A 10,984-nucleotide genomic window follows, 5' to 3' on the forward strand; every position below is an offset into this window, starting at 1 on the left:
CTCTCAAAGGGAATGAGAGATGAGACTCTGATTGGTTTATTGCATGTTATGCCCAAAACACACCCATTACTCATTAAGAGAATAGGGATAACCCTTTTAGACCATGTGCCGGGCATGCAGACAGATTTTCCCATCGTTAAACTAACAAAAGTGGATTTGGACATGGCCTAAGTGCACCTGTGCCATGTGCTTTAGACCATGCGCTTAGATCAGGGGTGCCCAAACTTGGTCCTGGAGGGCCGGTGTCCTGCAGAGTTTAGCTCCAACCTTAATTAAACACACCTGAAGCAGCTAATCAAGGTCTTACTAGGCATACTAGAATCTTCCCGGCAGGTGTTTTGAGGCAAGTTGGAACTAAACTCTGCAGAACACCGGCCCTTCAGGACTGAGTTTGGGCACCCCCGGCTTAGATTATTAAAATGGGGCCCTAGTTGTGTCTCCCTGATCAAACACTTCTGATTCAACTCATCAGCTCATTAATAAAGACTCTAAGACAGGGATCCTCAAATCTGGCCCATGAGATCCACTTTCCTGCAGAGTTTAGCTCTAACAATAGTCAAATACACCTAAGCATGTTAATCAATGTCTTCAGGATCATTAGAAAATCACAGGTAGGGAGAGTTTGATCAGGGTTGGAGCTAAACTCTGCAGTGCACTGGCCCTCCAGGGATAGATTTGAAGAACCCTGCTCTAAGACTTCAAATGCATGCTTGTGTCAGATAAGAGAGATATTAAAAACATGCTGTGTTGGGGGTTCTCCAGGACCAGGATTGGGAACTTCTGAGCTACGCCATCGGGCAAGACACTGCAAGTTGGTGGATTGTCAGTTTGGATAAGAAAGCGTCTCCAAAATGAAAAAAATATTAGAAAAAGCACCACTTCAACTTGGCAAGTGTCTACTCAGACACTACACCCACCTTTCTCTTTTCCTGGAGGTCTTTCCTCCATGACCGAAGACAGGTTCTTGGGCACAAAATAGTTCTCCGAGATCTTGGGCCTCTGCCTTACTAACGGTCTGTTGTTTTTGATACGCTGACTGTACTGCCTGGCCAAATGGAACACCTTATTTTTCATCTTCTCCATATCTTGAAGGATGAGTTCATCTTCATTGGAGGACCTTAAAGAGATGATCTTTGGTAGAGGAGGGTGGTTGACCTTGTGCCGCTCTTGTAACTTGTGTTCATTATTTGGATGCCTCTGGAAATCTTGCATCTTGTCCTTTTCGAAGATGTTGTTGATTGGGGATGAGGTAGAGCTTTCATCAGATTCTTCCCATATCATTAGAGGTTCCCCAAGTCCACTATCTGAGCTCACCTTACTGGTTTCTCCTTTCTTTTCTTCACCAGGTGTAGTCATTTGGGAATTCTCTGAGTCCTGATGTTGTTCAGAAGTCCCAGTTATCTCCACTTCCATGTCTTGCCACACTTTAATCATGTCAGATGCAGGCTGGAATTCCTCATTCACACTTAGCTCTCTAAGCTTGGACTCTTTGCTATTTGCAGGGACCACAAAATCAGAGCTATTCTTTGCTTTGTTGTCATCCCCCAAGCCTGGAAGATTAAAGACAGACCATAAAGTTGGCCTTGTGACAGAAGATGCCCTCTTGTGCAATGCCAAATCTTCGTCTGCAAGGTCATTGAGTTGCTGGCTGAGATTACGGACTAGGCCTGCAGGGATGTATGAAAGGCTCTCTCTGCGTTTTATGGCAAAGCTCGCATCCTGGTTCTCAGCATGTGTGTAGTATCGCTGAATCTTATGTATGAGCAGTCGGTCCTTTTTGGAAAGGGTGTCTTGTTTCTTTTGAGATCTTTGGTCTGGTATGAACGGGCTGTCAGGAATGATCTCTGTTATTAATTCTGGAGTGGACCATCTAAACTCTTGGTCTTTGTCTTTCTCATGGGGCTCAGCACCACTGCTAAGCAAACTGCTTCTTCTACTTTCCGACCAAGAAGATGGGTAGCCCAAGTCAAAGGACCCTTCGACACCTAGACTACTTCTTTGAGGGAGGCTGCTGGCACATCGCTCAGTGATATTGCTTGCCTTGTCCAGTACGGATGAAGACAAGTGGCCACAAGGTGTTTCGACATCTACCTCCATGTTCTGCACATCGTCTGAGAGGTTCCTGCTGGCTGGAGTACCTTCCTTTTCCTGCACTTCAAATCCAGTAGGGGATGGGAATACAACACAGTCCTCCATATTATCTCTGATTTCTTGTCCTCTATTATTGAGGTGCACCATCTCTGGAACAGTGTGGCATCCTGCCATTATTGTCCCACACATTTCGGGATAATTATCTGATTGGTCCACCCCTGTCTCCTCTGACTCTCTAAAGGGAGAGAAGATCTTCTGTGAACTGCGTTCCCCAGTTGAGCTCTAGAAAGTCGACAGAGTGAAGTGAGTTATTGCTACAGGAAGCTTTAAAAAGGATAGGGAAAAAAATATAAAGATAACTTAATTCAATCTCCAACATTCCCCTTATGGCTAAGTGACCAGCATGAAACAACAAGTGCAATTTATTTAGCTTTAAGACACAGCTGCAATTTATATTTCCAACCCTCCCCCTTTCACTTTTTTTTTTAACACGATTAACCAATTATCAATAGTGAATGCTGAGAAAACAATTCCCACAGTATTTCCAGAAGCAACCTTACTCTCAGAATTCACTTTTATGTGGATGTGTGCAACAACATGCACAAAGGTGAAGGTTCAGCCATTTGACAAGAGTTTATTTGCCTTGTCTTTTTTGAACCCAACATAAGTCATACACAATATATTATAGTACCTGTCCAAAGAGAGACAAACTTTCACTCGTATCATCAGGCTTTTCTTTAGCTGGTGTTTGGCTGCTTTTGTTCATTGGCCAATTTTCCCAACAACCTTCTCTCTCCTAAAGACACAATAAAGGAAATTACAGGAATTTAACAGATGTAAATGCTCTACTAAATGACAGCGTTCACAGTTGACATCCGTCAAACGTCACTTTAGTGATATTTCAACCTTTCATAAACATCTGCAATTCATTTAAAAGTCCCCATGCATTTCAATGCTTTTCCACAGACAACTGACCTTCGGAGATTGTTTTTGTGTGCCATCAAACAAAACACAATGAAACAGGAACCTTTGTTTAATTTAATTACGGAAAACAAGCCATCCGACCTCCACCCCCCAAATTTGACAGTTAAATTCCCCTTTGAAGTCGAACTTCAATCAAAAAATCTCATTGTGGCTCCAAGTGCAAAAACACTTTGAGACACCCGATGTCCCGTATTATTATGCATTGGATCTTAATATCCACAACATGCTGTAAATTCCCCATCATATGTACCTTTGCACATTGACACATGTACCCTGAAATATAACACTGATTCTTAAGACATGGGACAAACAACATCAGCCATTAGGTTAGAAAATAACATTTCCACTTATCACTGGAATGTTTTTAGCACAAATATCAAAACGATGACATTACGTGATCACATACCACCCCTTAAACCACCAGTGGTTCACCTGACGTGAGTTTATGGTGAGTTTTTCATAATCTTAGGTACCTGAGATTATATATTCTTTGAAGTTCAATGGAAGATTTGCCAATATAATAATAATAATAATATGACACATTAATTTCTGTATCGGACAGAACTGACATATTGAGTGATGCACAAACATGCATTTAGGTAGAAAAATGTCATTAGTCCTACAGCCTGTTTTGTCCGAACTCTCATAGAATCAGTGATAAATGTTATGAAAATCAGGTTTTGAAGATGGCATTCAATTTGTAGGTCAAGTGCCCATTCAGAAATGTGTTTATGTATGATTAGTGGCCACGCATGCAGTTATGTCCATGCAATGATTCATGCAATCATCAGATCTGTGGGTGCAAAAGCAGACGGTCTCAGCGTGCAGCAGATGGGAATGTTATTGACAAATTGCATTGGGTTGGCCGCCAGGCTATGGACGTGAAACAGAAAGCAATAGGTGACCCTCACCGTGGTGAACTGATTGAAAAGCAAAGCCTTGGCCCTATAATGCCAGCAGGAGATGGCAGCCAACACTGAACAGGCAAAGTCAGCTACCTGCTCAACTCCCATCAGATCTTCCTCTTCTCCATTATCTCCTCCTGTTATGTCCTCTGCGCTCTTTGCTTTTTCTTCAAGTCTACGTTCCTTGACGTCATCCAGCGAGCCTGTGCTGGATTCATGATCTTGTCCGTTCCGAATCATTCCAGGTAACGCAGTCTTGAGTTCTGGGTTTGAGCTCACGGTCGTGACGTTGGTAGCGGACAGTATAGAAAGACGGTCTTTATCCACTAATAAAGTACCTTCGCTGTCTGCATGCTGGATGCCACAGAAAAGTTATGGGATGTCAATGGCCGTTTATGAAAAAGTGAATTTCTATAACAAAACTGGAACCTTTTCAAGCATTTTAAATAGAACTTTTAGATGAATTTTTTAAGATTTTCAAGAGTTGGGTTGGCTCTACGCTATATTTTTGTTTATAATTGTTGCCGAGTTGCTTTGCATTGTTGAGCCTTTGTCTAAAGGCAATAAAGATTTTGCATGCATTTAAGTCAGAAAAGCATTTATGAAATAAATGCACAATAATTTTTCTTATGAATGTAATTCAGTGTACTGTAAATGCATTTGAATAATTGCTTTTGTTGAATAAAAGAGTCTGTTAAATGCATAAATGTAAATTGAAGCCATTTCTTGTACTTTAATGTGAAAAGCTTGCAATGAAGAGTAAACATGCAAATCTTACCTTAAGTTTGCCTGAGTGACGTCCATGGAAGAATAAGATGATGCAAAGACAAAGATAAATTAAATGTTATTAATATAACAATTTAGCAACAGGTTATCTACATATGCATTTCAAATGAGGCACATTGTTTGATTTTGAAGGCCTAAAGTTAGGTAATTTGAAGACACAGTTCAAAATTATCTTTTTTCTTTTTTCAAAGAAAAAGAATGCAGATTTTTCGAATTACAGTATATAAATGTATCACCTTTAATGCACTTAAAAGCAGTCAAATATCAAAGTTTTTGGTTTAAATGACAGAAAGAAGTATTAAAAATAGATTAAACTTGCAATTTAAAAAAGGAAAAAAAAGGATTAGGTATAATGTGAAAACAGGCTGAAAAGTGATTAAATAGTTGTAGTAATCTGGCTCAGATAAACTCAGGAATCATCTGTGGTGTTTTTCTGCTGATTAAGGGTTAATACAAGACGTCTTCATTACAAAAATGGTTGTCAAAAGCAAAAATGCAACAAAAAGCATCATATTTTGTGAGAAAGTCTGACGTGCTATGACAACAGCACCCCAAAATTATTAAGAAACTTGGATTACATTCATCACATACGATGCATTTTTATATTCTGGTTGGACATAACACAGTATTATAAATGTGTGTGCTCTGCCTGGTCTGTGCAAAGATAATTAAATCAACTGGCAATGAAATGCACGCTATACGGATGCATGGAGCTACTTGAGAGAGCTTGGACACTCCCTGCTCGTTTCCAAGACAGGAACAGGAAAAGCTGTGGTTGGAAATGACAACTTAATTTGAAAGGTGATAAAACGGCATGACAGAGTGTGTGTGAGAGAGGAAGAGAGAATAGATGGAACGGCTTTGCTTTTCTCTTCATTTTCTCCCAATCAGAATGCATAATGCACTTGTGCTGACGGCGAGCCAAAAACAGGTTTGTGGACTGAAAGGAACTGGCGCATGACAAAGCCTGCGGCTGATGGGCTCCATAATTAACATCATTATGTGTGCGGGCAGAGGATCGGGGCTGTGGCCTTTGATCTGACACAGGAGGGACGAGTTGAGTCGATGTGTCTTTGATGCTAAAGCGGACCGAGGGACAGCAGCACATACGGGACACGTGTCTCCCACATGAGCAGAAAACAAACAGCACGCACCTGCCGTGAGCTCAAGATGACAGAGATATGATTAGAAACTTTCTTTGTTTGCCAAGCACATCTCTGATCTTTTGTTTAACAGCGCTTCTTTAATCAGTCAGTCAATCAAAACTACATGAAGAGACTAAAGACAAAATCCTTTTTTGAATGTATTTTGTTTTGCATTTATTTTACAAAATGCACACACACACACACACATATATATATATATGTGTGTGTGTGTGTGTGTGTGTGTGCATGCATTTTACAAAATAAATGCAAAACTATGTATACTATGTATTACACTATAATTTTATTATGTTATTTATTTATTATATTATTATTTATTTACTATATATTTTAAATTGTTTTAATGTGTTAAACAATGAAAATAGTATTAAAAATGAATATTTAAAAAATCTTAAATTATTTTAAAAAAATGCAAATATAGCAGGAAGATCAGAAAACTCTACTATAAACTCTAAATTTAATTTCATTATTATAATTTTTTCCTTTACTATGTGTTGAGCAATGTTTGATTACTGTGTTGTGATGTGCTAAATATAATAAAACTATTATTTAAAAATGCATATATTTGCTAATACAGAAAGATCATAAAATTCATTCTATATTCTGTTAAAGTGAAGTGATTTTTGTTGTGTGCAACCATTTTGCTTTAATGTCTGAACAGAATCACATGATCAGTGACTCATTTACTTACATTTGAGAAGTTGTTAAGAAATAGTGCACTACATGATGTTTTTTAGCTGAATTTTGCATTTCACATTTTTCAAAAACACTAACACTTTTTTTGCATATTTCCAGGTTTAAATGTGATTCAGTCTCAGAGTTTTATGTCTTAATGAATGACCCAGTAATCAACAAAATAGAGCTGTTACCTTTAGTGCTTCTTACAGATCGTTTTGGAGGTTCTGTCAAAAAAAAGAAAAAAAGACAAGATCAGATCAGAACCTAAACAATTATATAGTGGAAATGAAGTTTGAGCTTTCATTTATGAGAGTGAAGAACCAGATTCACACACCAGAGCGTCTCCGCTCCTTTAACAAAGCAGAGAAATCATCCGTCTGACAGGACGCCACTTTCTTCAGCCTGTCCGGACTGTAGCGGTACTTTACTGGACCTGAACAGAGAAGAAACAAAACAGCAGGTTTAGAAACAGTTTAATAAGAGTTTTAGTGTTTCAAATGTCATTTTGCTACAAAAACGAGTCATTCACTGAAGCACCTTGTTTGAGAATCAACTTACGTGTCGAGTCCATTTCCAGAATGGCATCTTTGGCCTGAAAGTAATTATCAGAGAAAATGTTTATTACAGTGTCGCTGATTCAGATTCAGACTGGACCGGTTACTTTATGTACTTTCTGTGGTACAAAATTAAAACACTTACTAAAAATCAATAAAATAAAATAAATAAAAATGAATAATGAATAAAAATGTCAAATGAAAATCATTTTAAAATAAATACAAGAAAAAAGAAACACTTAAAATGATTAAAATAATACAAATGTAAAAAAAATAAAAATAATTAAAATTTAAAAAAATCTAAATTAAACACTAATGAATAAAATAATTAAAATTTTTATATTTTCAAACCACTTATTTTTTATTTCACAATCAAAATAAAATGCTAACTATGAATAAAATAAAAAAAATTAAAATGACAAAAATAATTTTTAAATAAAAAAATAAAAATAAAACATACTTAAAATGAATAAAGCAACAAAAATAAAACCCTAAAAATTAATCAAATACAAATGTAAAATGAAAATAAATAATTTTAAAATAAAAAATAAAAACAAAACATACTTAAAATGAATATACCAACAAAAATAAAACCCTAAAAATTAATCAAATACAAAATGTAAAATGAAAATAAATAATTTTAATCAAAATAAACTTAACTAAAATTAAATAAAACAATAATGTAAAATGAAAATAATTTTAAAATAAAACCAATCAAAATAAAACACTTACTAAATATGAAGAAAATAAAATGATTTAATTTCAAAACTATTTATTTTTATTTTACGGTCAAAAGAAATCACTGAAAATGAATTAAACACAAATGTAAAATGAAATAAATAAATAAATAAATAAATAAATAAATGTGTTATTAAATCATTGAAATATTAACTTAATTAATTAAAGAGTTTCGACTGACAAGAACCTTTAGGAATCCCTGGTCTAAATAACAGATCACGTTTATTACAGCATCACTGATTCAGACAGACATCTGTGGATCGGTAACTGTACGTACTTTCTGCGGGATAACAGCGTGATGGTTCTCCAGAATGAGTCTCTTTATGTGATGAGCCCACAGTTTCTTCTCTTCCACCGTTCTGGCCTGAGAAACACAATGAACTATGATTAAAGCAAACACAGTAAACAGCTTGAACGGGTCATCTGTGTGCCGTGATCTCAAACCCACCTGAACCGTGTGCGGCTGCTTGGGGTGCTTGTAATACGCCAAACCGAAGCGAATCTAATCCACTTCACATCATAACAACATCAGAACACTGAACACAAGCAAAACAACATGTTTCCTTTTGAATGAAAATCATCCATTGTTTAACATTATTAGATGGTAAGAATGACTAAAGCAGACTTTGGTTTTTTAAAAAAATGAAATATACTAATTTCTCACAAAATGCTGTTATCCATTTAAAAAACTCAATATTCAACTAATTAAAAAACTGTTTGAATGAATGATTCAATGACTCGCTTATTTAAACACTTCCTGTGTGAATCAGAATTCTTTTAACGTCACTTGTCGCCACCTACTGGTCATATATTGTAATTGATACAATCTGTCAAGTTCCTTTTAAAAGGTGATTTACTTAATTATGTTCATTACGGATTAAGTCAGCGTTTATATCCACTTCCCTCATTATTTGACTGTTTGTAACTGAAATATTGATACTGTGTGATTGAAGTTTGTGAACTCGTTTCATACCTACTGCTCTCTCTGGGTTTGTTTTCCGAAACATAAAACGAGGGCTTCAGAGCTACGTTTAGTGGAATGAACACATAAGGTAAGCGCTAGTCTACACAGCCAGAAGCGTGAGTGCTTTTCATCACACACATATGAATTTCTAATACTTAGTGAACAAATTAGAAGTTATTATTATTATTTTATTTGGGAAGTGAAAAAATGTTAAATTAAAATACATTACACAAATTAAAACACCTAATAAAATGAATAAAACAAAAATGTAAAAAGGAAATAATTTAAAAATAAAACCTAACAAAAAAAACTGTAAAATGGAAATAAATAAATTTAACGTAAAACCAATCAAAAATAAATCACTTACTTAAAATGAATAAAACAATAAAAAATGTAAAAAAGAAACATTTATACATTTAAAATAAAACCAATCAAAATACAACAATTACTAAAAATAAATAAAACAAAAATGTGAAATGGAAAAAAAAAACATAAAAAAAACCCACTTAAAATATTTAACTATTTCATTTCTTTACCTGCATGTCATGTGACCATTACCAGATGTCAGAAAACCGTGAATGTGTTATTACATCACTGAAATATTAACTCAGGGGGACTCTTAAGTAAATATTTCGTGTCGAAGGGTTTAGGCTGATGAAAACATTGAAGAATCCCTGGTCTAATTAACAGACGCTGTCTAAGCATGAGTAACATCATGTACCGAGATGTGAGTCTTGTAGACGTAATGTTCTCCTCGTTTCTTGGTGATGAGCAGCATCTTATCGAACAGGAAGAGGGTTCTCTCGTTTTTGGCGCGGTGGACGTGAAACGTTCCTTCCAGAACCAGCTCGCCGTATGTGGTCAGATCCGGACCCTTCCAGTTGATGAGCAGAGACTGGATCTCCTGCATGCACAATAGAATAGAACAGAATAGAATAGAACAAAACAGAACAGGATAAGATAGAATAGGATCGAATAGAACAGAGCAGAATGGAATAGGATAGAATAAAATATGATAGGATAGAACAGAATGGGATAGGATAGGATAGGATAAAGTAGAACAGAATAGGATAGAATAGAATAGAACAGAATGCAATTGTATAGAATGGAATACAATAGGATAGAACAGAACAGGATAGGATGGGATAGAATAGAATAGAACAGAATAGGATTGAATAGAATAGATCAGAATGGAATAGGATAGAATAGAATACAATAGGATAGAACAGAACAGGATAGGATAGGATAGAATAGAATAGGATCGAATAGAATAGAACAGAATGGAATTGCATAGAATGGAATACAATAGGATAGAACAGAACAGGATAGGATGGGATAGAATAGAACAGAACAGAATGGAATCGGATAGAAAAGAATACAGTAGGATAGAACAGAACAGGATAGGATGGGATAGAATAGAATAGAACAGAATAGGATCGAATAGAATAGAACAGAACAGAATAGAATAGAATACAATACAATAGGATAGAACAGAACAGGACAGAATAGGATCAAATAGAACAGAACAGAATGGAATTGGATAGAATAGAATAGAATAGGATAGAACAGAACAGGATAGGATAAAATAGGATAGAATAGAATAGGATCGAATAGAATAGAACAGAATGGAATTGCATAGAATGGAATACAATAGGATAGAACAGAACACGATAGGATAGGATCGAATAGAATAGAACAGAATGGAATTGCATAGAATGGAATACAATAGGATAGAACAGAACAGCAAAAGAATAGAAAAAAAAAAAAAGAACAGAATAGGATCGAATAGAATAGAACAGAACAGAATAGAATAGAATACAATACAATAGGATAGAACAGAACAGGACAGAATAGGATCAAATAGAACAGAACAGAATGGAATTGGATAGAATAGAATAGAATAGGATAGAATAGAAAAAGATAGGATAAAATAGGATATAACAGAATAAAATAGAATGGGATATGATAGGATAGAATAGAAATTATTTTATAGGATGGAATAGAATAAAACAGGATATGACAGAACAGAATAGAATATAACAGAACAGAAAATGATATGATGAAATAGGATAGAATAGAAAAGAATAGCGTAGGATAGAACAGAATAGCAAAATATATAAT

The 10,984-nt window shown here is 35.6% G+C and overlaps 1 protein-coding gene across 1 annotated transcript in view; it reads right to left on the reverse strand.

The window, feature by feature from the left end:
- Positions 1–10,984, reverse strand: part of LOC109092184 (pleckstrin homology domain-containing family G member 3) — a 60,661-nt gene that overhangs the window by 4,817 nt on the left and 44,860 nt on the right. The window contains exons 8-17 of the mRNA XM_042773366.1: positions 9,567–9,767; positions 8,348–8,401; positions 8,177–8,263; positions 7,166–7,199; positions 6,942–7,040; positions 6,799–6,831; positions 4,759–4,769; positions 4,074–4,334; positions 2,783–2,887; positions 918–2,373 (exon numbers count right to left, since the gene is read on the reverse strand). Coding sequence (XP_042629300.1) covers positions 918–2,373; positions 2,783–2,887; positions 4,074–4,334; positions 4,759–4,769; positions 6,799–6,831; positions 6,942–7,040; positions 7,166–7,199; positions 8,177–8,263; positions 8,348–8,401; positions 9,567–9,767 — 2,341 coding nt within the window. The remainder of the gene's footprint in view (positions 1–917; positions 2,374–2,782; positions 2,888–4,073; positions 4,335–4,758; positions 4,770–6,798; positions 6,832–6,941; positions 7,041–7,165; positions 7,200–8,176; positions 8,264–8,347; positions 8,402–9,566; positions 9,768–10,984) is intronic.

Source organism: Cyprinus carpio, chromosome A17, assembly GCF_018340385.1.
Source record: "Cyprinus carpio isolate SPL01 chromosome A17, ASM1834038v1, whole genome shotgun sequence".
NCBI lineage: Eukaryota > Metazoa > Chordata > Actinopteri > Cypriniformes > Cyprinidae > Cyprinus > Cyprinus carpio.